This window comes from Capricornis sumatraensis, chromosome 4 (genome assembly GCF_032405125.1).
Source record: "Capricornis sumatraensis isolate serow.1 chromosome 4, serow.2, whole genome shotgun sequence".
NCBI lineage: Eukaryota > Metazoa > Chordata > Mammalia > Artiodactyla > Bovidae > Capricornis > Capricornis sumatraensis.
In genome coordinates, this window is record NC_091072.1 from 69,781,497 (window position 1) to 69,807,031 (window position 25,535).

At 38.7% G+C, this 25,535-nt stretch overlaps 1 protein-coding gene and 1 pseudogene across 3 annotated transcripts in view; both read left to right on the forward strand.

Moving 5' to 3' along the window:
* Nucleotides 1-518: 518 nt before the first annotated feature.
* LOC138079117 (small ribosomal subunit protein uS17-like) lies at nt 519-988 on the forward strand (annotated as a pseudogene).
* Nucleotides 989-11,156: 10,168 nt separating this feature from the next.
* Nucleotides 11,157-25,535, forward strand: part of METAP2 (methionyl aminopeptidase 2) — a 30,595-nt gene continuing 16,216 nt past the window's right edge. The window contains exons 1-4 of one of the 3 annotated variants that reach the window (XM_068970317.1): nt 11,157-11,343; nt 13,177-13,281; nt 21,889-21,954; nt 25,413-25,515. In XM_068970317.1, the coding sequence (XP_068826418.1) occupies nt 11,193-11,343; nt 13,177-13,281; nt 21,889-21,954; nt 25,413-25,515 (425 nt within the window). In that variant the 5' untranslated portion in view covers nt 11,157-11,192. The remainder of the gene's footprint in view (nt 11,344-13,176; nt 13,282-21,888; nt 21,955-25,412; nt 25,516-25,535) is intronic. The other 2 variants (XM_068970319.1, XM_068970318.1) reach the window with 2 other exon arrangements.

Sequence of the window (25,535 nt, forward strand, 5' to 3'; positions counted from 1 at the left end):
CCTTCCACAGTATAAATAACTGTTTTTAGACACTGGCCAATAGGAAACATAGAATTCTGATCCCTAATAAAAGGGAAACAAATGAACAAACTTCCTGATCACCACAGCTTTCTGTGTGTACGCACTTTTCAGACTATAGCACAGGGAAAGGCCAAACAAAGGATGGTGGTGTCACTGAGCTGAGGTGACACAGAACAGATACCACGGAGAAGAAAGCTGCACAAAGAATTGTGCACAGGAAAGGACTCCAGGAGACTAGGTGAAGAACAGCTGTTAGAGAACTTACAGAGAACCATGATCTGAACAATGACCAGAGATTGCACAGGGATGGGAGATGTTAGTGCTTCAAGCAACCACAGCGTAGAGATCTCATAAACCGTCCCAATAATTTAGCAGACACCCTAGAAAGGCTGAGTCTTAGTAGCAGGGAAAGTCTAGCACTACAGCAGCATTATTCAAGAGAAATACAGGATATCACAGACATAAAATTTCTACCTTTTTTTCAAGTAACCAGGAACATGGTGGACTTTTAGACAAAGTGTGCCTACCAAAAGCAACCTACCAACTTTCAAAATAAGAAAAGAGTCCTGCTTGGAGAAAGCGGCAAGAAGAAGCTCCCATGATATTACCAGAATGTTGGTTTGGGCTCTGAGATACTGAAGGAGGCCATCGAAGGCACCTACATTGATAAGAAACGCCCTTTCACTGGTAATGTCTCCATCCAAGGGCAGATCCTGTCTGGGATGGTGATACAGGGGACCATTGTCATCTGGAGACTACCTTCACTGCATCCAAAAGTACAACTGCTTCCAGAAATGCCACTAGAACATGTCTCTGTTCCTTTCTCTCTGCTTCAGGGACATCTGGATTGGGGACATTGTCACAGTGGGCAAGTGTGGGTCCCTTGCACTTGCAAGGGACGGTGAGCTTCAATGTGCTCAAGGTCACCAAGGCTGCTGGCACCAAGAAACAGTTCCAGAAGTTCTGAGACTGGATCCCTACTCACTGCTCCAAACAAAATTATTTTCCCAGATAGGTAGATAAATAAATAAAATTTCCTAGTAACCTCTTGAAAAAAGTAAAAATGAACAGATAAAATTGTTAATAAAATATTTTACTTAACCCAGCATATCCCAAATATTGTCATTTTAACACGTACCCAACATAGAATATGAGATATTTTATGTTTTTGTCATACTAGACCTTGAAATTCAGTGTTCATGTTTCATTTACAGCACACTTCCGTTTGGACTAGTCACATTTCAAGGGCTTAACAGCTAAACATGGCTAGTGAATTTAATATAGGACAGTGGTGCCTTAGAGTAAAGGTTACTCTAGTTCTGTATAAAAAAGAGCTTAAAAACAAACCTTGAAAGTACCACACTGAAATGCAAGTAAATTGACTACCTGAACAACTATTAAAAAGTTAATTAAAGAATACCCTAGTAAGAAAGACAACAAAAATTGCCCAAAGAAGAGTCTATGGCATCCAGCATAAGAAAAAAATTACTAGGCATGAGGAGAATTGGAAAATGTTACTCTTGACCAGGAGAAAAAACTTATGAACTCAGAAATGAGAGAGATGATGGAAATAGGGGATACAATTTTTAAAGCAGCTATTATAAATGTGTTACTTAAAGGAAAATATAAATATAATGAGAGAATAAACAGAAAATCTTAATAGAGAAACGGAAACTATAAAAGGAACCAAATGGAAATTCTAGGACTGAAAAATATAGTGTCTTAAATCAATTAAGCAGATGGGCTTGGCAAGAATTAGATACTATAGAATAAAAGTGAACTTAAAGGCAAAGCAACAGAAGCCATCCAAACTGAAGCAAAAGAGAAAAAAAGCAAAAACAAAAAATAAAACCAGGGGCTTCCCTGGTCACTCAGTGATAAAGAGTCAGCCTGCCAATGCAGGAGACGCACGTTGGATCCCTGGTCTGGGAGGACCCACATGCCTAGCAGCAACTAGGCCTGCGCGCCACGAGTGCTGGACCTGTGCTCTACAGCCTGGGAATTGGAACTACTGAGCCCACTGGCCACACCTGCATAGTAGTCCCCGCTCACAGCAAACAGAGAAAAGCCCATGCAGGAACAAAGACTGAACACTGACAAAAATAAACAAAATTCGTTTAAAAATATGTCGTCTATGCTAAATTATGTGTGTGTGTGTGTGTGTGTGTGTGTCTCAAATCTGTGGGTCCTCTATAAGTTTTCAAGTATAAAAAAGGTCCTGTGACCAAAAGTTTGAGAACCTCTGTCTAATCCTTTTCCATATTAAAATCTTACCCACAGAATAATCCTAGTTCAACTCTACCTACCTCTGCCTTCAACACTAAAATAACCTTCATTCTTTAATAAGGAGTGGGAATCATTAATTAGAGAGATGGATAGAGAGAGCCGTGTAGGAAATTGTCATTTGTCCTCCAGTATTTCATGGGGCTGTTATCTTTCTTTTGTGAACCCTGGATACTGACTCCCATGTAGCCCTGGTCAATGAACACTTGAAACTTCCATGTGGGCAATAATGCTCCTGATGTCTTGCCTATGGGAACATTGCTTAGAGCCATATACATCTTTCCCAAAGTTCAGCCTAAATACTTGGATGCTACATAGAAATTATGGGGAATGTAAAGTTCTATCATTAAGGATCTAACTATTCTCCAGGTATAAAAAGAGATAATAATATATTGTAATATAAAAGGTAACAAGATGTTGTTGGACAGAGCTAAAATAGGTAAAAGGTTACAGAAGAGAATGTGGCAAGAGAGTCACATTTAATTTCAAGAAAGGCACTCTTTAAGAGAACAAAAGAGGAGAGCGTTGCAAGATCGCTGATGAACTAGGTTTAAGATAAAAAGATCCTTTGCTCCATCAGCTAGTGTCTAGGATAATGCATCAAAATTTCTTGTGAGAATTATTTTTTTGATGTGCTTTAATTACACTGATCTCATTAAAATCACCAATGGCTAAAATCAATGGTCTAATTTAAGACTTTGTATTCCTTGATCTTTATTCAGCAGTTTCATATACCTGACCAAACTTTTGTAAAACTTTCTTCTCTTCTTATTTCCATGTGATTATTTCTAACGCATTTTCTCCTTGTTCTATCTTTCTTTTGTAGTTTCCTTTACAGAATTTCCGACCTTGTTTTTTATAACACCCTTGTTTGTTATAAACAAAACCACCAAATATTAGTGTCCCTCTGGGTTGTGTTTTTTTTTTTTAAATACTTTTCTCTCAACTACTTCATTCTTAGCCTTTACCACACCCAAGCCTAATAACTCTCATGTCTCTATCTCCAGATCCATATTTCTAACTTACTACTAGATATCTCTGCCTGGATGCCATGTAGGCATCTCAAACTTAAAATGCTCAAAGCTTATCTTCCCCTGCACCTCCTCCAAGACCTCTTCCTCCTCCTTTATTTGCTATCTCAGGGAGTGGTACTACTATCAACCCAGAAACCCAAGCCAGAAAGCTGGCTTGGAGTGTCATCTTCAACTCCTCCCTCTTCACAGATACTGGACTATTGCATGTGTGCATCCTAAGTCGCTTCAGTCGTGTCCGACTCTTTGCAACCATGTGGACCATAGCCAGCCAGACTCCTCTGTCCATGGGATTCTCCAGGCAAGAATACTGAAGTGGGTTGCCATGCCCTCCTCCAGGGGAATCTTCTGGACCCGAGGATTGAATCTATGTCTCCCTGTGGCTCCTGTATTGCACTGAGATTCTTTACCACTGAGCCACCAGGGTATCATAATGGACCATTAAGTTCTCTTAATTTTAAATTAGAAGTGTTTCTGCAATACAATCTCTTTTCTCTAGTCCCCTAAAAGCCATCACATAAGTTCTCATCAATATTGTTATCAACAATAACTTCTTAGCAAGTCTCCCCAACCAGCAGGCTCTGCCATTTCCAATACTTTCTTTAGAATATAAGCCATCAGACTTAGAGATATCACTACTGATAAAAGTTTAAAAATGGTTTTAAGAACTGACATAGTCCAGGCCCCCTTAAAAAAATTTTTTTTTGTCTGGGCACAAGAAATCACTCTCCACTCTATTAGCTCATAATAATAATTTTAGAAGACTGTCAAACTTCAAAACCTAGAAAACACCATACTCTCAGTAAACAGTTCTTTAAATGTATTTGAATTTTTAAATAAAATGAAGGGACTTACTTGAAGGGAACCACTGCCCTAGAATCTAAACTGCCATCAGAGTGATCTTTTACAAATGACCATGTTTTCCTAGGTTGAAGACATCTGTAAGTATTACATAAATATATACATTTATCCACATCATCTATATGAATATCATTTTACTGGCTTTTAATGGCTATACAGTTTTAAAAAAATATTTATTTGGGGGATGTATTGGGTCTTAGTTGTGGAGAAGGCAATGACAGCCTACTCCAGTATTCTTGCCTAGAGAATCCCGGGGACAGAGGAGTCTGCTGGGCTGCTGTCCATAGGGTCACACAGGGTTGGACACGACTGAAGCGACTTAGCATGCATGCATGCTACACTGGACTTGTGGCGGGCACGTGGACTTCTTTCTAGTTGTGGCACGGGCTTAATTGCCCTGCCGAATGTGGGATCTTATTTCCCTGACCAGGGACTGAACCCGAGTCCCCTGCATTGCAAGGAAGATTCTTAACCACCAGACCACCAGGCAGGTCCCGGCTACACAGTATTGTTCATTGTGTTTGCATGCTATGGACATGTCTGTGGTAGTTTATTTTAGGCATTTAAAAAATATTAATTTTAAATAGTCCCTGTCACATATCACCTTGAGGCCTTACAATAAAAGTGATACTCTTTAGGGTAGGGTAGAAAGCCATTTATAATATGCTCTCAGTTTACCTACTCCTCAGCAAGAAGTTCCCCTAGACATGCCACTGTCATTTGAAAAATAATGCACAACCTAAAAGCACAGTTATATTTTATTCAGCAGATATATTTAGGACTTCAAGCTTGGCAGACAGCCTTTCATATAAACACTGAGAAAACTGTTCCAAAGAGTAAGAGAGGGAAGCCAGGACATAGAGGGGTTTCTGCAGCACCACCACATAGTCAGAGAAAAAGGCTACTATTAATAAAAGAAAACTAGATAATCCAAGTTAAGGAATTGAGCACCTTTCTATGTATTGGATGATGTACAGTCTGGGATCACTGAAATCATTCCTTTGATATACACCTCAGCTTCCCTGGTGGCTCAGAGGGTAAAGCGTCTGCCTGCAATGCAGGAAACCCGGGTTCGATTCCTATGTCGGGAAGATCTCCTGGAGAAGGAAATAGCAACCCACTCCAGTATTCTAGCCTGGAAAATCCCATGGATGGAGAAGCCTGGTACACTATAGTCCATGGGGTCGCAAAGAGTCGGACACGACTGAGTGACTTCACTTCACTTCACTTCACTTCAGCTATCTGGGCTCAGTATCTTGTGTTTCCTCATCAGGAGTGTCCTTAGGCTGCATTGTTAGGGGTGACTGCAGTCTGATGGCTTCTAGATGGCAGGAAGTCCTCAGAGCTCACCATCAGGGGTGGCTACAATCACTGATAACTTTGACATCCTTTGTTTACTGCCTGTTTATGGCAGGAAATATTTGATTTCTCACCACATTCTTTCATGCCTTTATGCCAGTGGCTCTCAGTCAGGAGCAATTCCCTACCACCCGTCCTCCTTCTTCAATATGGTCTGAATTATATTCCCTCCAATTCACATGTTGAAGCCCCACTCTCAAATGTGATTGAATTTATACCTGTATCTATACCATATTACCCATATATTTAAAAATTTATAAAGCACTTTTCATGAAGATATGAAAAAAACTCTCAGTATTTCCCTTAATATCAAGCAAACAAACTTTACCATTTTTTCTTAATATATTTCTTATTAACCCATTGCCAAAGGTCACCTAATATGTGTGTGCCTGAAAATATTTAGGCCATCATGAATTCCATACAAATAGAAGATTTTCAAGACCATGGCTTATTAATAGCAACCTTGGCTAATACATATCATTGTTGTGTCAGACATTTTTATCATAAGTGCTTTCTCTCTCTTTTGAGATTTAATTTCCATATCCTATGATGTGGCACTATTACTGCCCTCATTTTACAAATAAGGAAACTGAACTTTGGAGAGATCAAGTTATTTGTCTTAAGCCATATCATCAACAATGACTTCAAAGAAAAGAAGGTGGGGGCTAATTATGTTGTCCATTTTGGAATAACGTTTTCTCACAAAAAATACATTTTCTGGACAAAATAATAAATATTATATTTCAATAAATTGATTTTACAGTAGGAAAAGTATCTCAGTAAGGGAAAAAATCTTATTTTTGCTTGCTTATCTAGTTAACTATCTGAGACAAAATGACTTCAAATAATGCTAAAAAAAATATCCTAGTCTGTGCTGGTCTTGAGATCTACAGGAGTTTTGGTTTCTTCTCTTTTTTAAAGACATTTTTTTTGATATGTACTATTTTTAAAGTCTTTACTAAATTTGTTACAATATCACTTCTGTTTTATGTGTTGGTTTCTTGACTGCAAGGCATGTGGGACCTTAGCTTGCAGACCATGTATTAAACCCACACCCCCTGCATTGGAAAGTGAAGTCAACCACTGGACTGCCAGGGAAGACCTACAAATGCTCTTAAGTTCTTTTTCATTTTTTAAGTTTTTGAAAGTGAAAGTTGCTCAGTTCTGTCTGATTCTTTGCGACCCCATGGGCAATATGGTCCATGGAATTCTCTAGGCCAGAATACTAGAGTGGATAGCCTTTCCCTTCTCCAGGGGAATCTTCTCAAACCAGGGATCGAACCCAGGTCTCCCACATTGCAGGCAGATTCTTTACCAGCTGAGCCACAAGGGAAGCCCAAGAATACTGGAGTGGGTAGCCTATCCCTTCTCCAGGGCAGCTTCCCAACCCAGGAATTGAACTGGGGTCTCTTGCATTGCAGGCGGATTTTTTTATCAACTGAGCTATCAGGAAATTGGAGGATAACTGCTTACAATATTGTGTTGGTTTGTGTTATACATCATGAATCAGTCATATATATATATATATATATCTCCCCTCCCTTTTGAGCCTTCCTACCCAATCCCCCCAATCCTATCCTTCTAGGTAATCACAGAGCAGCAGGCTTGGCTCCCTGTGTTCAATCCCCTATAATCTTACTTAGGTTTTCCATATTTCTCATTCCTTTACCCCATTCAATTTCCTCTTATAGAAAAAAAAAAATGAAGAAAAATGGTGAAAATAAGGCATGCCACAGGTGGAAGACCTGGGTTTGATCCCTGGATCAGGAAGATACCCTGACGAAGGAAATGGTAATCCACTCCAGTACTCTTGCCTGACAGTATGGTAGTGAATATTTGCTGGATGCTTATTTTCCATGAAGTAATTTTACTATTACCTTAGAAGTTTTGTTTTCTTGTCTCTTTTCAGAAAAGAAAAGGTAAAAAGTAGAGTAAATTCCTCTGCAGCAAAAAAACAGTATTTCATCAGTGTATTTTAACATCTTATTTTTTTTTTCACTGAAAAGATTTTATTTTGACATTGATAACTCTGTAGATCAACTTATACCTCAAGAAACCTTTTGTCAGAATTTACCTACTGACCCTATAGGTTCTGTCCCCCAGGATCCTGAGTCTCCTGCACTAGAACTGAGGTAGTAGTCATGGCCCAAGTGTTCCCTTGAACTTGCGGAACTGGGAAGAGTCACAGCAAAGCTAGAAGGCATTTTTGATATAGCATATCTTACTCATAAGTATGTTAAAAAGCTTCTGGCAGTAGCTTTGCACCTCAACAAGGGTGAGCTTTGATTTCTCCAGAGGCTGACAGTCACATCTTTGCCTCCAAACTGCATATCTTTTAGGTCCTTTTAAAATTCCTCCAATTTATGACAGACTAACTTGGAATAGAAAATAATAAATGATGTAAGCAAAGTATTAGTATTCTTTTATCCTTATTTATATGTCTGACTCTACACATGGACATCACCAGATGGTCAATACCGAAATCAGATTGATTATATTCTTTGCAGTCAAAGATGGAGAAGCTCTATACAGTCAGCAAAAACAAGACTGCGAGCTGACTATGGCTCAGATCATGAATGCCTTATTACCAAATTCAGACTTAAATTGAAGAAAGCAGGGAAAAACAATAGACCATTCAGGTATGACCTAAGTCAAACCCCTTACGATTATATGGTGGAAGTGACAAATGGATTCAAGGAATTAGATTTGATAGAGTGCCTGAAGAACTATGGACAGATGTTCGTGACATTATACAGGAGACAGGGATCAAGACCATCCCCAAGAAAAAGAAATGCAAAAAAGCAAAATGGCTGTCTGAGGAGAACTTACAAATAGCTGTGAAAAGAAGAGAAGCGAAAAGCAAAGGAGAAAAGGAAAGATATATCCATTTGAGTGCAGAGTTCCAAAGAATAGCAAGGAGAGATATAAGAAAGCCTTCCTCAGTGATCAGTGCCAAGAAATAAAGGAAAACAACAGAATGGGAAAGACTAGAGATCTTTTCAAGAAAATTAGAGATATCAAGGGAACATTTTATGCAAAGATGGGCTCAATAAAGGACAGAAATGGTATGGACATAACAGAAGCAGAAGATATTAAGAAGAGGTGACAAGACACAGACCTGTACAAAACAGATCTTCATGACCCAGATAATCACGATAGTATGATCACTCACCTAGAGCCAGACATCCTGAAATGCGAAATCAAGTGGGCCTTAGGAAGCATCACTACTAACAAAGCTAGTGGAGGTGATGGAATTCCAGTTGAGCTATTTCAAATCCTGAAAGATGATATTGTGAAAGTGCTGCACACAATGTGCCAGAAAATTTGGAAAGCTCAGCAGTGGCCACAGGACTGGAAAAGGTCAGTTTTCATTCCAATCCCAAAGAAAGGCAATGCCAAAAAAAAGCTCAAACTACCACACAACTGCACTCATCTCACATACTAGTAAAGTAATGCTCAAAATTCTCCAAGCCAGACTTCAACAGTACGTGAACCATGAACTTCCAGATATTCAAGTTTGTTTTAGAAAAGGCAGAGGAACCAGGGATCAAATTGGCAACATTCGTTGGATTATTGAAAAAACAAGAGGGTTCCAGAAAAACATCTATTTCTGCTTTATTGACTATGCCAAAACCTTTGACTGTGTGGATCACAACAAACTGTGGAAAATTCTAGAAGAGATGGGAATACCAGACCACCTGACCTGTCTCTTGAGAAATCTATATGCAGGTCAGGAAGCAACAGTTAGACTTGGACATGGAACAATAGACTGGTTCCAGATAAAGAAAGGAGTATGTCAAGGCTGTATATTGTCACCATGCTTATTTAACTTATATGCAGAGTACATCACGAGAAACCCTGGGCTGGATGAAGCACATGCTGGAATCAAGATTGCCGGGAGAAATATCAATAACCTCAGATATGCAGATGACACCACCCTTATGGTAGAAAACGAAGATGAACCAAAGAGCCCCTTGATGAAAGTGACAAAGGAGAGTGAAAAAGTTGGCTTAAAGCTCACCATTAAGAAAACTAAGGTCATGGCATCTGGTCCCATCATTTCATGGCAAATAGATAGGGGAAACAATGGAAACAGTGAGACTTTATTTTGAGGGGTTCCAAAATCATTGCAGATGGTGACTGTTGACATGAAATTAAAAAACACTTGCTCCTTGGAAGAAGTTATGACCAATCTAGACAGCTTACTAGAAAGCAGAGACATTACTTTGCCAACAAAGGATGTCTAGTAAAGGCTATGGTTTTTCCTGTGGTCATGTATGGATGTGAGCGTTGGATTATAAAGAAAGCTGAGCGCCAAAGAATTGATGCTTTTGAACTGTGGTGTTGGAGAAGACTGTTGAGAGTCCCCTGGACTGCAAGGAGATCCAACCAGTCCATTCTGAAGATCAGCCCTGGGATTTCTTTGGAAGGAATGACGCTAAAGCTGAAACTCCAGTACTTTGGCCACCTCATGCGAAGAGTTGACTCATTGGAAAAGACTCTGATGCTGGGAGGGATTGGGGGCAGGAGGAGAAGGGGATGACAGAGGATGAGATGGCTGGATGGCATCACGGACTCGATGGACGTGAGTCTGAGTGAACTCCAGGAGTTGGTGATGGACAGGGAGGCCTGGCGTGCTGCGATTCATGGGGTTGCAAAGAGTCGGACACAACTGAGTGATTGAACTGAACTGAAGGTTACCAGTGGCTACCACGGCTACTATATACAGCTGACATTTTTCACGCTCTTTCTTCTTAGCAGTACTCAACGCAGTTGGTCACTCCCTCCTTGAGACGCTATCTTCCTTTAGCTTCTCTATGAATAAACGTCTTATCTTTGACTTCCCTGGTGGCTCAGACGGTAAAGCGTCTTGCTTACAATGTGGGACACCTGGGTCCGGTAAAGCGTCTTGCTTACAATGTGGGACACCTGGGTCCGATCCCTGGGTCGGGAAGATTCGCTGGAGAAGGAAATGACAACCCACTCCAGTACTCTTGCCTGGAAAATCCCATGGCCGAAGGAGCCGGGTAGGCTACAGTCTATGGGGTCGCAAAGAGTTGGACACGACTGAGCGCCTTAACTTTCTAACTTTCTTTATCTCTAACTGCTTCAGTCAGGGCCTTTTTGTAGGTACATCTTCTTAACAGCTTGGACAGCCTCGCCGTGAGCTGTAATAGTGAATAAAAACGCAATCCTTTCGAGTTATAAGAAAGAGGTATATACAAGGTAAGGCATTTTTTTCGACCTTCTCGCTTCTGGTGCGCAGTATAAAACCACAAATCTAAAAGTTTTCTGTTTCAGTCGAGGGGCCTCTCTCCGGCGGGGGGGAACACCTGTCCACAAGTCAGGCGCCGGCTTTCAACCTGACCCTAAGCAGGCAAGTTTGCCCGAAGCGAGGGAAGAGGGAAAAGTCTGGTTTCGTCAGGTGTTTCACGTTCTCCTCGGCCGCGCTCCCGCAGGCTTGCGGTAAGGCCGGCCCCTCCCCGCGCGCCGCCCTTACAGTCGAGTCCTCCGTAGTCCCAACATACCCCGCGCCTCTACCATCGAGAGCAACTTCCGGCGTCGCTGGTGTAGGTGGCTGAAGAAGGAGCGGGCCCTCGCTCTTCTGTTTCAGTGCCTCGCGCTCTCTTGGGCAACATGGCGGGTGTGGAGGAGGCACCGTCTTGCGGGAGCCACCTGAATGGCGACCTGGATCCAGACGACAGGGAGGAGGGAGCTGCCTCTACGGCTGAGGAGGCGGCCAAGAAAAAAAGACGGAAGAAGAAAAAGAGTAAAGGGGCTGCCACAGGTAAGGGGAGTTTTATGTTTTCCTAGTCCCCGCTGGGATGGCCGAACCGCTGGACTCGGGCTCGGCGTTGGTGACAGGGCCCGGGGACTGAGCACCCTGGACTGATTCCCCGGACTGAACGTGTGTCCCGGGAGAGCTACAGATTCCCAATCCCGGGAAGAGGTGACTTCTTCCAGGCGTCTTTTGGGTGTGGGATGGCGGAGAAGAGGTTTCTGTGCGGTTGCTGGGGCAGAGCCTCTAAATTGCCGGAACTTCGCTCCCACGCAGACTATGCGACGGACTTGAAGCTGTGCACGGGGCCCAGCCCTTCCACCTTGCGGGTTGGCCTCCTCCTTGAAAATCTGGTTCTGACCACACTGCCGCCTCTGTGCTGGAGAGACGTGGGACATCTTTTCGTCGAGAGTGGGGGTGAAGTGGGCAAGTCTTAGTGCCTGGACTGCACCAGCTCCTATCATCCAAGTTTACGGAGGGATTTTTTTTGTGGCGCGCTGCACTTTGGGGTTGAGTGTGTGTGTGAATTTGGGATGTGTGTGTGAATTTGGGATGTGTGTGTGTGTGAGAGAGAGAATGCCCACGCGCTCTTGTCACTGTTTGCGTAGGTAGGTGTATGGGTGTGTGTGATTTTGTGGCGCGCTGCACTTTTGGGGTGTGTGTGTCTGAGAATGTGCCCTTGTCACTGAGTAGTAATAGCAGGATGTGTGGCTGCGGTGCGAATCCTCACCGCCTAGCTTTGGGGCTTTTAGGCCTGAATTATGATGCCACTTGGAGGCAGTCTGGGTAAGAATATTCTTGAGTCCGAATGAAGCTACTCTAAATCCACTGGTAAGGCAAAGAAAACAGCTGAAAGTTTACAGTTAGAGTATAAGTCATAAACTTAAATATTTGAAAATGAGAAGTCATTGTTTTTGATGCATCGAGGCCTTCGTTTTAGGAAAAATTATTTGTACTGTTAAAATCATCTGCAGAAAGAATGAGAGAAAAATGGAGAGGCCAGAAGTGATGAGGTGGAGTTGAGAGAGATTGAAGAGGGTTAACCTGTATCTTTCTGAAATTTTGATTAATTGGGAGTTGAAGAGGGAGAGTTGTAGGTGCTGGGACACTTTCAAAGCAAAATTTAATTTCAGGACATGGTCTGGTGGCTGTTCTGGCTTTCAGATGAAATCCAAACTCTTCAGTTTGTCTTTTAAGGTGTTTAGCAGGCCGACCCTAATATGTTTTTAACAGTTGTGTATCTCAGTATGAATTCTCTACGGTAGCTAGCATGTCACCTCATTATGTACTACCTGGTAATACTGCCTCTTTTTACCTATTACTCCTATAGCTAGATTGTAATCCCTTCTAGAGCAGGGCCTGGTCTTGTGTTTAGCTGTTGGGGAATTTTGTTTTTTAGTAATGGAATAACTTTTCCTATATATTTTGATTTTACCCTGCCAGCTTGACAGGTTCTTTTTATCTGAACCCCTGAAGCTTCCAGGATTTCCCACAGACATCTTCTTACTAAGGCCTTAAGCTTTTATTGCCCATCTTAAATTCCTGTTTGGTTAATAAAGTATTTGCTGTAGATTAATTGTTAAATACTTTAGAAAGTTAAGCTACTTAAGGGTAGGGACCAACTCACCATTTAGCTCCTAGCAGAGAATGCCTAAATGAGTATCTTGTTAATATGTAAGACTTTTCTGTTATTAAATAAATTCTATTCTCGTTACAATGTTTCTGTTTTCATTTCCTGAACCTTGTCAGGAAGAGTTATGTGTTTTTTAGGATCCTTAGAACATATTCTGGTGGGAAGATACCTTTGTCAGATTTGATTTAGTTGTTATATTTGATCAACAGGGCAACAGGAACCTGATAAAGAAGCAGGAGCCTCAGTTGATGAGGTGGCAAGACAATTGGAAAGACAAGCATTGGAAGAGAAAGAAAGAGATGATGACGATGAAGGTAAATGGTTAATTTTAATTTTATGCTTAGGAGGGCAAGAAAATATGACATTCTTTGACCAAAGCTGCTTATTTGTTGATATAATCCGATATTCTTGGATTATAGTGGATATTTTACTTAATTGATATTAAGTAAATATTGGATATTTTATTAATTAATGTTAAAGCCTCAATGTCACAGGTAAAAACAAAAAGGTATTTATTAGCAGCTCTTTGAAAAGTTGGATATGTTGAATGGTTAAGTAACACAGATCTCAGCTTTTTAAAACATACTTGGTAGAAAGCCGAGTAGTAGATGAGTATTAATAAGATAAAATTGAATGAATGTTGATCTTGAACTTTTATTGAACAACTAATATATACTAGGCATTATCTTAGGTTACTTCCATCCATTTTTATTTTACCCTCACAAAAACCTAGCAAACAGGAAATGATAGTTATGTGATTTGCCCAATCTGACACAGCTAGTATGTGTAAAGTCAGTTTCAAATCTAGCACCTGTGCATGTTAAGTCACTTCAATCATGTCTGACTCTTTGTGACCATATGGACCGTAATTTGCCAGTCTCCTCTGTCCATAGGATTCTCCAGGCAAGAATACTGGAGTGAGTTGCCATGCCCTCCTCCAGGGGATCTTCCTGATTCCAAGTCTGTTCCTTGTACTCTATCAAAGGTACTTTTATTTATTTTCAAAGGGGCACACTGGAGTGCTTCTAGAACCTATTATGAATCCACTGGCCCCAAATCCTTGTATTTTGGAGCTTTTGCCAAAGGTTTCTATAAAGACAACATTTCTTGGAATTGTAGGAATTGATGCTATCAATAAGAGAGTGGAGGGAGTGATTAGTTGGGAGAACTATTATTCTATAGGCTCTTTAGGCAGAAGAGGAGATGGGGCTTCCTGTTCTTAATTATATACTGCTGTGAGCTATTGTTCCTCAAGCACTGCCAGCTAGAGCTTATGCCTTCCAATCTTTAGCAACAAATACCTGCTGTACTCTTTTTCATGTTAGGATAATGCAAAGCACTTATGCTTCCTTTAGGAAGATAAGTTCTGTAAGCCTTCAAGGAGATTATGGTCAAATTTAGTTAAAAAAAAAAAAAAGGCGAAGAATTGATACTGAACATGGACACTGGGTTGTAGCAAAGGAAAGTACAGTGCTTAATTGAAAGATGCCAAGCAGGGAGAATGGGCATCTCATGCTCAAAAGCCCTGAAGGCTTTTTGTTGTTCAGTCACTCAGTCATGTCTGACTCCTTGCGACCACATGGCTTGCGGCACTCCAGGCTTCCCTTTCCTTCACTGTGTCCTGCCATTTGCTCAAACTCATGTTCATTGAGTCAATGATGCCATCCAACCATCTCATCCTCTGTCGCCCCCTTCCCCTCCTGCCTCAGTCTTTCCTAGCATCAGTCTTTTCCAATGAGTCAGCTCTTCCCATCAGGTGGCCAAAGTATTGATGCTTCAGTGTCAGCATCAGTCCTTTCAGTATAATAATCAGGAATGATTTCCTTTAGGATTGACTGGTTTGATTTCCTTTCTGTTCATGGGACCCTCAAGAGTCTTCTCCAGAACCACAATTCAAAAGCATCAGTTCTTTGGCATACAGCCTTCTTTAGGGCTGTGCATGACTACTGGAAAAACCATAACATTGACTGTACGGACTTTTGTTGTCAAAATGGTGTTTTTGCTTTTCTAAAGAGCAAGCATCTTTTAATTTCATGGCTGCAGTCACCATTTGCAGTGATTTTGGAGCCCAAGTAAATAAAGTCTGTCACTGTTGCCATTTTTTTCCCCATCTATTTGCCATGAAGTGATGGGACTGGATGCCATGATGTTGGTTTTTTGAATGCTGAGTTTTAAGCCAGCTTTCACTCTGTTCTTTCACCTTCATCAAGAAGCTTTTTAGTTCCTCTTCATTTTCTGCCATTAGGGTGGTGTCATCTGTGTAGCTGAGGTTATTGATATTTTTCCCGGCAGTCTTGATTCCAGTCTGTGCTTCATCCAGCCTGGCATTTCACATGATGTACTCTGCATATAAGTTAAATAAGCAGGGTGACAGTATACAGCCTTGACATTCTCCTTCCCCAATTTGAAACCAGTTTGTTGTTCTATGTCCAGTTCTAACTGTTGCTTCTTGACCTGCATACAGGTTTCTCAGGCAGGTAAGGTGATCAGGTATTCCCATCTCTTAAAGAATTTTCCACAGTTTGTTGTGATCTACAGAGTCAAAGGCTTTAGTGTAGTCAGTGAAGCAGAAGTAAGTGTTTTTCTGGAATTCCCTTGCTTTTTCTGTGATCCAGCAGATGTTGGCAATTTGATCTCTGGTTCCTCTGCATTTTCTAATCCAGCTTGTACATCTAGAAGTTCTCAGTTCACATACTCCTGAAGCCTAGCTTGAAGGATTTTGAATATTACTTCACTAGCATGTGAAATGAGTGTAATTGTATTGTAGTTTGAACATTTTTTGGCATTGCCCTTCTTTGGGATTGAAATGAAAACTCCTTTTCCAGTCCTGTGGCCACTGCTGAGTTTTCCAAATTTGCTCGCATACTGAATGCAGCACTTTCACAGCATCATTTAGGATTTGAAATAGCTCGGCTGGAATTCCATCACCTCCACTAGCTTTGTTCGTAGTGATGCTTCCTAACGCCCACTTGACTTTATATTCCAGGATGTATGGCTCTAGGTAAGTGGTGACACCATGGTGGTTATCTGGGTCATTAAGATCTTTTTTGTACAGTTCTTCTGTGTATTCTTGCCACCTCTTCTTAATATCTTCTGCTTCTGTTAGGTCAATACCATTTCTGTCCTTCATTGTGTCTGTCTCTGCATGAAATGTTCCTTTGGTATCTAATTTTCCTGAAGAGATCGCTAGTCTTTCCCATTCTATTGTTTTCCTTTTCATTGTTCTCTTAAGAAGGTTTTCTTTTTTCCTTGCTATTCTTTGGAACTTCTAAAACAAGGCTTTTAGGGAAGGATTTTAAAAGGCAGCATTAGGGGTGAGGGTTGCCATGTGTCTGATCAGCTTGTGGACATCTTCTGATTGGTTGGTTGTGCACTATCAGGGTGACTTTTTGGGAGTCTCAGTTATCAGTTTTCTGGCTTCAGCTTATCTGGAGTCAGCCTATAGTCTGGTGGTCAGCATACAGCTAACTTATCTGCAAACCGGCTCAAGAATGTGGCTCAGTATTATCTATAGCTCTTGAGGAGAAACTACAGGTCCTTTACTCTGTATGGCTAAACTATTATGATTTTGTGTTGTTGGACTGTTTTCCTTTGTTTCTGGGTTTTTCTCATGTCTCTAATTAAATTTGTTCTTTGGAACTCAGGGAAAACCCAAGAGTTTAAAGCTCTTTTACCACCAAGAGGCAGGATCTGTCCCACAGGGTCCTGCTTGGTTTCAGACTTAGTGAAAAGGAAAATAGTTAGATTTTTGTTTTCTTTAAGCAGACCTCTTGTCCATTCTGCCTTGGTTTATACTTCAGATTATGAGCATATTTTGAACTCTTAACAAGAATAGTAATTGTAAATTCCAGGTTGCTGTTGACTCACTATGTGTAGAGTATCAGCTGATTTGAAGATAATGCCTTGTTTCATTGCACTTCTGCAGAGTTATGTGAATCTCTAGACATTGAAGAAGGAAACTTTGCTTTTCAGAATGGAAATCTTCAGTGTGTTGAAGATTTTAGGAATATTAGTAGTTTTCTCCAGTTTGGTTCACCGTATTCCTAATTCATTTTGATAATGAGGATCAGCCAATACTGTTTAATTGTTGTGAGAAGTCTTTGAGTGGATGGAAAGCTAGTAGTTCAGTATCTTTGTTCTTAAGGAAAATTGATCATTGTGGAGGACAACATAGAGGTGGTAAGGTGTGCTGGTACCTGCCGTAAAAGTTACTGAAATTTGGAGGTGAAATTGTGAGCTGAATGCTGAAGGAAAGCTCATTTGAAGGAATGGAACTTAAATAAAAGCCAAGCAAATGGGACCATTTCGGGGCAGGACAATGCTGAGAAAGTATTCAAAGTGTAGTAAACAGTGCATACTAGCCTCATTATGAGGTGATTCATTGAGGGAGTCCTTGAGCAGTTCCTTTTTCCCATTTTTCATTTGTCCATTCTTTTTTCCTCTCAGTTTATAATTGGCATATAGTTCTGTGTATGATTAAGGTATACAGCACAATGATTTGACTTATGTACATCATAAAATGATTACCACGTAAGCTTAGTGAATATCCGTCATCTCATATAGATACAAAATAAAAGAAAAAAATTTTTTTCTTGTGAGAACTCTTAAGATATACTATGTTAAGAATTTTCATATATAACATAAAGCAATATTAATTATGTTAATCACGTACCTTACATCTCTCAAAGACAGAGATTCGCTCAGTTGTGTCTGACTCTTTGCAACCCCACAGACTGTAGGCTGCCAGGCTCTCCATGGAATTCTCCAGGCAGGAATACTGGAGTTGGTTGCCATTCCCTTCTCCAGGGATCAAACCTGGGTCTCCCGCATTGCTGGCAAGTTCTTTACCATCTGAGCCACCAGGGAAGCCCTTGTAGTAATTTATCTTCTAACTGGAAGTTGTACCTTTTGACCACCTTCATCTGCCCACCCCATCTCTGGTAACCTCAAATCTGATCTCTCTTTCTGTGAGTTTGAGCATTCTTAAAAGAAAAATGTTATGAAAAGATGATATAGACTTCATGTACATGCAGGGTTGTTAGAAATGAGGAAATAGAGGCATGGAGATCATTTTGGAGGCCAGTTGACAATAGCCTCAAGCATGTGGTAATGAGAATGGAAAGGAAGGGTTCAATGGAACAGTGATCCTGGAAGCAAAATTCAAAGGATTTAGAGGCTTTCAGTCTGGATAGAGGGCTTTCCATGGGGTCATGAAAGAGTCGACACAACTTAATGACTAAACAGCAACAAAATCTGGAGAGGAGAGAGGAGAAACTAGCAGACTCTAGGGGTCTAGGTTTCGAATTTGGGTGACAGGATGTTGGTACCATTGATTGAAATGGTGAGGTAAAGAGGGAAAGTTGGTTAAGAGATTAGAAGGGGGTGCTGCAGGCCAAAAAGGTTATGCTGAGTTTAATTTTAGATTTGTTTATTTGTAAACGGGGGTATTGATGTGGAAAGTTAATCCTGTGGGTGTTTGGTGATGTGACCCTGGTAGCTCAGGCCATAAAGAATCTGCCTGCAATGCAGGAGACTAGGGTTTGATCCCTGGGTCAGGAAGATCCACTCCAGTATTCTTGCCTGGGAAACTCCATGGAGAGAGGAGCCTGGCAGCCTACAGTCTGTCGGGTCTCAAAGAGTCTGACACAACTGAGCACCATACCCAACATATAGCCATATCCAGTTAACATTTTCATCCCCACAAAAAATGTTCCGTTTGCCCTTTTGTACTCAGTTCTCTTGCTCTATTTGCTGACTCCTGGTAACTTTTGATATATTTTCTGTTCCTATAGTTTTTTCTACAATACTGTACAAATGGAATTTTTATAGTATGTAGTTATTTTGGTGTTTGGCTTGTTTCACTTAGCATAATATTTTTGAGAGTTGTCCAGTTGCCTATGTATCAGTAATTCATCATTTTTTTATTGCTCAGGAATATTCCAAATTTGTTTGTCCATTTACTAGTTAATGACTGTTTGGATTGTTTCCAGATTTTGTCTCTTACGGATAAAGTTACTTTGATCATTTACATACGTGTAGGCTTATGTTTTCATTTCTTCTGAGTAAATACCTAAGAGTACAGTTGCTGGTAATGTGGTAAGTGTATGTTTAACCTCCTAAGAAACTTATCAAGCTGTTTTGCATTCCTGTCAGGAGTGTTTGAAAGTTCCGGTCCCTTTGTATCCTCGTAAGCACTGGTACTGTTTATTTTAATTTTAGCCCAGTAGGTGTATAGTGGCATGTCATCTTTTCATATTTTTATTTGTCTTTCATTTATCTTTGAAGTGTAGGTTCAATACCATTTGTCTGTTTTTCAGTTGGGTTATTTGTTGTCTTACTGAGGTGTAAGTAGTTCTTTATCCAAGTTCTTCATCAGTTACATATTTTACAGCTCTTTTCCCCCATGCTTGTATTGTTTGTAGCCAAAAAGATTTTAATTTTGATGAAGTCCAGCTTATCAACTTTTTTCCTTTCTGGGTCATATTTTTTGTGTCCTGTCCAAAAGTTAAATAATTGATGTCTTTAAAGTCATGAAGATTTTTCTCTTGTATTCTTCTAAGTTTTGTATGTGTCATAAATGTTAAAAGGAAGAACTACTTTATATATATAATAAATGTTTTATATGCTTTGGTCTATGTCCATTTAGAATTAATTTTTATATATAGTGCAAGGTAAGGATTGAGATTTTTTTTTTTTAAGCATACAGATGTCCAGTTGTAATATCAAGTATTAATTGATTTGGGCATAGTGCTAATGCAGAAAAGAACGGTCTCTGTCTACTTAGAGTATCCTGAGATGCTCTGAAAGACAGACATGTAAAAATATAAATTGTAGCATGATATGATAGGTGAAAGTATGAGCATATGGTATTAAAATTTAGATCCTGGCTCTACCATCATTTTAGCACAAGTGGCCATTTTTCTGTGCTGAATAGCAACCTTGGACGTTGGATAAAATAATTAACCTTAGAAGGATGATCAGGTATCTGAGGAGGAGCATCATCTTACCCATTTTAAAGATGAAGATACCATGGTGGTGGAGGCTAATTAACTTGCCCAAGGTCACAGCACTGGCAGGATTTTGAATGTGTTTGAAACTGGTCATACATCATGGAGCATTAGTTTCAGGCTCAGTCTAAGGTAAATTGCTTTGTGCTACGTTGAATATTTGTCCAGAACAGAGACTGTCTTGTTTACTGTTCTGTCCCTGTTGCCTGTCACTGAAGAACTCAGCAAACATTTACTGGATTAATGAAGAAGGCTGCTGTTAAAACTGTAAAGCACGATATGCGAATTAGATTATATGATACACGAGGATGTTGAAAGTTGTGTTTTCCAAAATTTTTAGTGTTGTTTTTGTTAAAGCTTTGACTTGAGAAACCACTAATGAGTAAATCAGTAGTATTTGTTTTCTCTATTGTGTTTCTGTTGCTACTGTAAGATTGAATATAAGAAACGTAATTTTGTTGGTCAAAAATTGTCAAATAATTGTAGTTTCCTATCACTCAGCCCATTAAAGCCTTAGATTATTTTACCTCCCTCTTTGCTAAGCTGCTGTTTCCTATATCTCAATTGGGTGAAAATAAATATAAACAGGATAAACTAAAAGAACACTCGTTTATTGAATAGATTGAATATTTATCACGCGCTTGGCACTGTGCTTAATGGTGTCTAATCTTTAAGGAGCTCACAGACAAGTAGAGGTCAGTATAAATCAGTGATTGAGTGATAATTAGAATATATAGTGAGTGTGGTGAGATTTCTTTTATGGCTTGTATCAGTCCAGCAGTAAAAAGGGAGCACTTCAAACAGAAAATGTAAGCACTCATTTGACATTTTTTGATGAAGGTGGATTTTACTAAAATTATTAATGCTAAAGAACTATGAGTTGCTACCACTAGGTGAAACATTAAAAAAAAATACTATATGCTAGTCATACTATTAAACTATCAACTTCTAATTATCAGGAACAGCGTCCGATTCATCCCTTTTTCATAGTTATGTTATTTGTGAATAGAATAGCATACTTCAGAAATAATTGTTAAAATGTATTGAGCAGCATTTTTAGAAATTCAGACACTTAGGTCTATTTTTCATTCCTTTATTTAAAATAGTTTAACCCCCTATTTAATCTTGGTCATAATTATTTATTTTTTTCTCTAAGTTTATGGGCATTGGGTTGCATAGAAAGTTGTCATAAAAACTGACAAGCAGATTGTGGCTGTTTTGGATAGTCTTTTGCCAACTGTTTTTGGAAATAGTTCTCAGTTTTGGTCATCAGGTTCTTTTGAGAATCTGAGAACCTAGGAAAAGTAAGATTTTTTTTTTAATACAATTTGACACATAAAGAGAACTCTTTCTTTGATAACAACTAGGTGGGAAAGGTATTTTAAAATATGAGACCCCAATTACCTCTCACTGGATTAGGAATCAAGTGATATTCTTGGTCCAGTTCTACTATTTACCTATTAGGATTATCTTGGGCATGTCCCTTAAACATTTCTTGTTCAAGATTGTTTTGAGAATCACATGAGGTCATGAAATACAAGTGTTTAACTGCAAAGCATATATCAACTGTAACTAGTATCCTTTAAGATGAAGTTATATAGTCATTATTATACTGGTATTTAAGTAACACTAGTTATTTTTCTTAGCTTTAAAAAAATGTTATTTAATACATTGTTTATTCTTAAAATGTCTTATTCAGCAATTCTTGTATTTAGAATAAATCAAAGTAAAGTTTATTAGTGCCTTTGATTGCACAAGTCAAATTCTGATACTTGAAGCTAAACAACATACAAAATTCTAAGAGTATTGGGTCAACTTTGTCGTATGCTATTTAAGATGCACTCTACGTACTTGTGTGCTTGTTTTGTCCCTCTGCTTATGAGGTTTAAATGAATTTGACATGTCTTCTCTTAGATGGAGATGGTGATGGAGATGGAGCAACTGGAAAGAAGAAGAAAAAGAAGAAGAAGAAGAGAGGACGTTAGTGTCTTTAGTTGATCCTACTTGCCAAATTACAAGTGGTTATTAATCAGCAGGCTTGAAGAGTAGGTTTGAAGTTGCCTAAGAACCTGGTATATGTTAGGGAAATAAATGATGGCCTAATAGAGTTAGAATTTAGTGAAACTTACTAGTATTGTTTTCTTCAGTTATTATTTAGTCAAAGGATAATAAGTTTGTTGCATTTTATTGCAAGTTAGGGATGAATTCTTAAAGAACTTTATAATTTAAAATTTGAATAATTGAGATAATTTTGTCAGTGATGACTTAAATAATGCCACCATGTGGTAATAGAATAAACAGTTTGGAGTTCACCTACCAGTTTTGATATTAAAGAGATTCTTGACATAGTTAATGAGGAATCCCATTATTTAAAATTTGTGAATATGGTGAATTTTTATTAGTAATATTTGTATTGTGCTATTTCACATTCACTTAAAATACGATCCTACTTGTATTTCGTTTCTGTAAATAATACAGCCAAACATCTTAAGGGACCTGAAACTCTTAGGGAGAATAAGGGGTGACTGTGTGGTATTGGGGAACAAACATTGGGTTGGGAATCAGAATGAGTTCTAATCTTGGATGCCCTTTGGCATCAGGGACCATTGATTGTCTGACTAAATCTTTAGGATAAAATTTTATGAATGAGAATACTGAGGGTTTGACTTTAATTTTTATCTCTGTGTTGAAAATACTCAAATTATTTTTTTTGAAAAGCTGTTAGCTCTGCTAGATATTTCCCTGATAAATCTCAGGTGTAGATGGCATTGCTTTCTTTCTAGTCAGGCATCTATTCTGGTTAGATCCTTCTACTCAGGACATCATTTCTGCCTCTAGCATAATCTGTATTTAATGAGCATAGGTTATTTGCTTTCTAGGAATCTCTAGGAATTATAATGTCATATTCCTTCCATTCAAAAATTGTGCATAGAGTGCTTTTAAGACATAATGTTACCTGAAAATGGCTTGAGAAAGATCTATTTCTCCAGATACTCTAAAATTGCTTCCTAATGAAGATAAATAAGCAGGAAGGAGTGTTAAGAGGCTGCTTTGTATTTGCCTTTGGTAGACTCTTCCACTGAGGGCATTTTAGTGTGATACCATCCGCGTTTATTGTACCTCCTCTAAGGAGGTTGTTGAACTTGCTGTTCATTATATTTCTTTATGAACACTGTTGAAAGACCTCTCTTTGTCTGATCTTAGTATCAAGAATAATTGTGCTTTTCGTGAGTAGTTAATGTGTTATGTTGCAGAAATATGAACTATGCAAATAATCTAAACCCCCCCACCCCTTTTTGTTTTTTATTGACTGCTAGAGGATTTAGAGCCAAATCTAGTTTTGTATTGGCCTTATTTCAGGTTCTATTTTAGGTTCTTTCTGTGTTTTGATTTTTTTGCTTTGAATGTGTCTTATTTGTGTCATAAATCACTTCTGAAATAATCCAAATAATGTAATCAGGAGCAGTTTACATTTTCCTCATCTATAAAGTGAGAGAATCATAAGTCATAGTTAATAATTAAGTACAATACAGATACTTAAAATTGTCATAGTTTTAGATAATAACTTGGACATAGTAGATTATAATTATCAAAGGTTATCCAAGATTTCATCTAGTTCTTCGTTTTGTAGATGAGGAAACTGAGGCTTAGCACATTTAGCCATTTGTCCAAGTCACAGCTAATAAGTGGTAAAGGCTAGGCTTCAACTTATTTTGATTACAAATTCTTTGAGTTTTCTCTGATGATCTTTTTGAGTCCTTTATCTTGTCTTAGTAATTTGTGGACAATATAAAAGTCATCTTTATTAGATTTGTAGATGAAATAAATTTCAGGATTATGAGATAATCCTTTGATTGACAGAAAAACAAGATTTCAAAAGAAAACTGAATTAACAATCTGAAATTTAAATAGACATATATAAAATTAGTATAAGGTGATAGGTAGGATCCTAACGATTTTGGATGCTTGTACAATGTGAAGGAAAATGCTAGGAATCCAGAACTTTAAGTAGCAGCAGGATTTTTAGAATCAACAGGGTAGTCTTATACTGATTATACCTTATTTGAACTATTAGTAGAAGTCAAATCTAGTACCAAATTAAACACTTAGAAGGCTGGTGAGTATGAGTGAAAGTGTTAACCATATATATCCCTTAAAGTGGCTTCTCGTCACAGAGAGGAGGAAAGCAGTAGAAAAGAAGAGTAAAATTTTTTTAACTGCAAAGACTAAAGTAGAGCTAACAGATGAAAGTAATGGGGATATTACTTTATAGCAGCTATAGTTCTCCCAGAATGAATGGATTTTAGCTGGGGAGATAATGACTGCCTTCATTGTCAGGCATGTAGTGCCATCTGTCAGGGATGTTAGAGGATTCCTGGACTTGAATGTGAAGCTTAAGTAGGTGACATCTAAGGTCATTTTTATTTCAGAATTCTAAATGTTCCCTCTCAGGAGGAACCTAAAATGGTGTTTCCCAAGTTTACTTGCCCATAGAACAATTCTAAACATTACACAAAAAGAGGAAAATAGTGTTTGTGAAATACTGAGTATTCCATTAAAAGAAGGAACCAAAAAGTGGTTTGTAGTTAAATTATTTGGCTCAGTTGTCATAAAATATGTGTTAAAATTTCAGATAAAAAACCTGTAACATCAGACAGGTTATAATCAAAAGATAACCACACACTTCAACTTGGTAGTTGGTAAATGCTGCAGGTATACATTGAAAGCAATGTATTGTATAAATTATGTAACTTTCTGACATTCCTTGGATACAGCATTGTTCTTTATAGAGTAAGAAGTATATAACTAGGTCTTATGCAGACTTTTAGAAGACACATCTTTAAACATTTTTAAAAAGCATTTTGGAACAGTGGTGTCTTAGAATATAGTTTGGGAAATAATGTGTCCTTAAAAAATATGCCAAGTACTGAAACTTTCCAAGTATTTGGAAATTTGTATGTGGTTCCTAAAGTCTTTTAGCACTGAGAATGTATATTTAACTTTTATACGTAATATACCATTCTAATAATTTTTTTACCTGTTTTATTAATACATAATGGCTTTTTATTTTATTGCTGTAGGATTTCTTTCTTATTTTCTTGTCGCTGCTTTGATTTTTATTTGTGAAAGCTGCTTCTATATGCTATTCCATTTCCAGTATAGTAAGTGAAGACAGAAACATTAGAAGTGTTCTTTGTGCCAAAGCATATACTATTTAAATACATAATGGAATTATGAGGAATTGAATATTTTTATTCCCAAATAAGAGAAGGTGGCCACTGTGGTGAAATATCTTCTGTTTTTGACTGTAAGAGTGATAACAAGGAGGTTCCTTAGTCAGGACATGTAATAACAATTAGGAATTGAGAAAAACTGTAATGATAACTGCTAATTTTGTTTTTAACTACAGAAGTTAATGCTTTATTTGTATCTCACAGCAAAAGTTCAAACAGACCCTCCCTCAGTTCCAATATGTGACCTGTATCCTAATGGTGTATTTCCCAAAGGACAAGAATGCGAATACCCACCCACACAAGATGGGTAAGGATCACAAAATAACT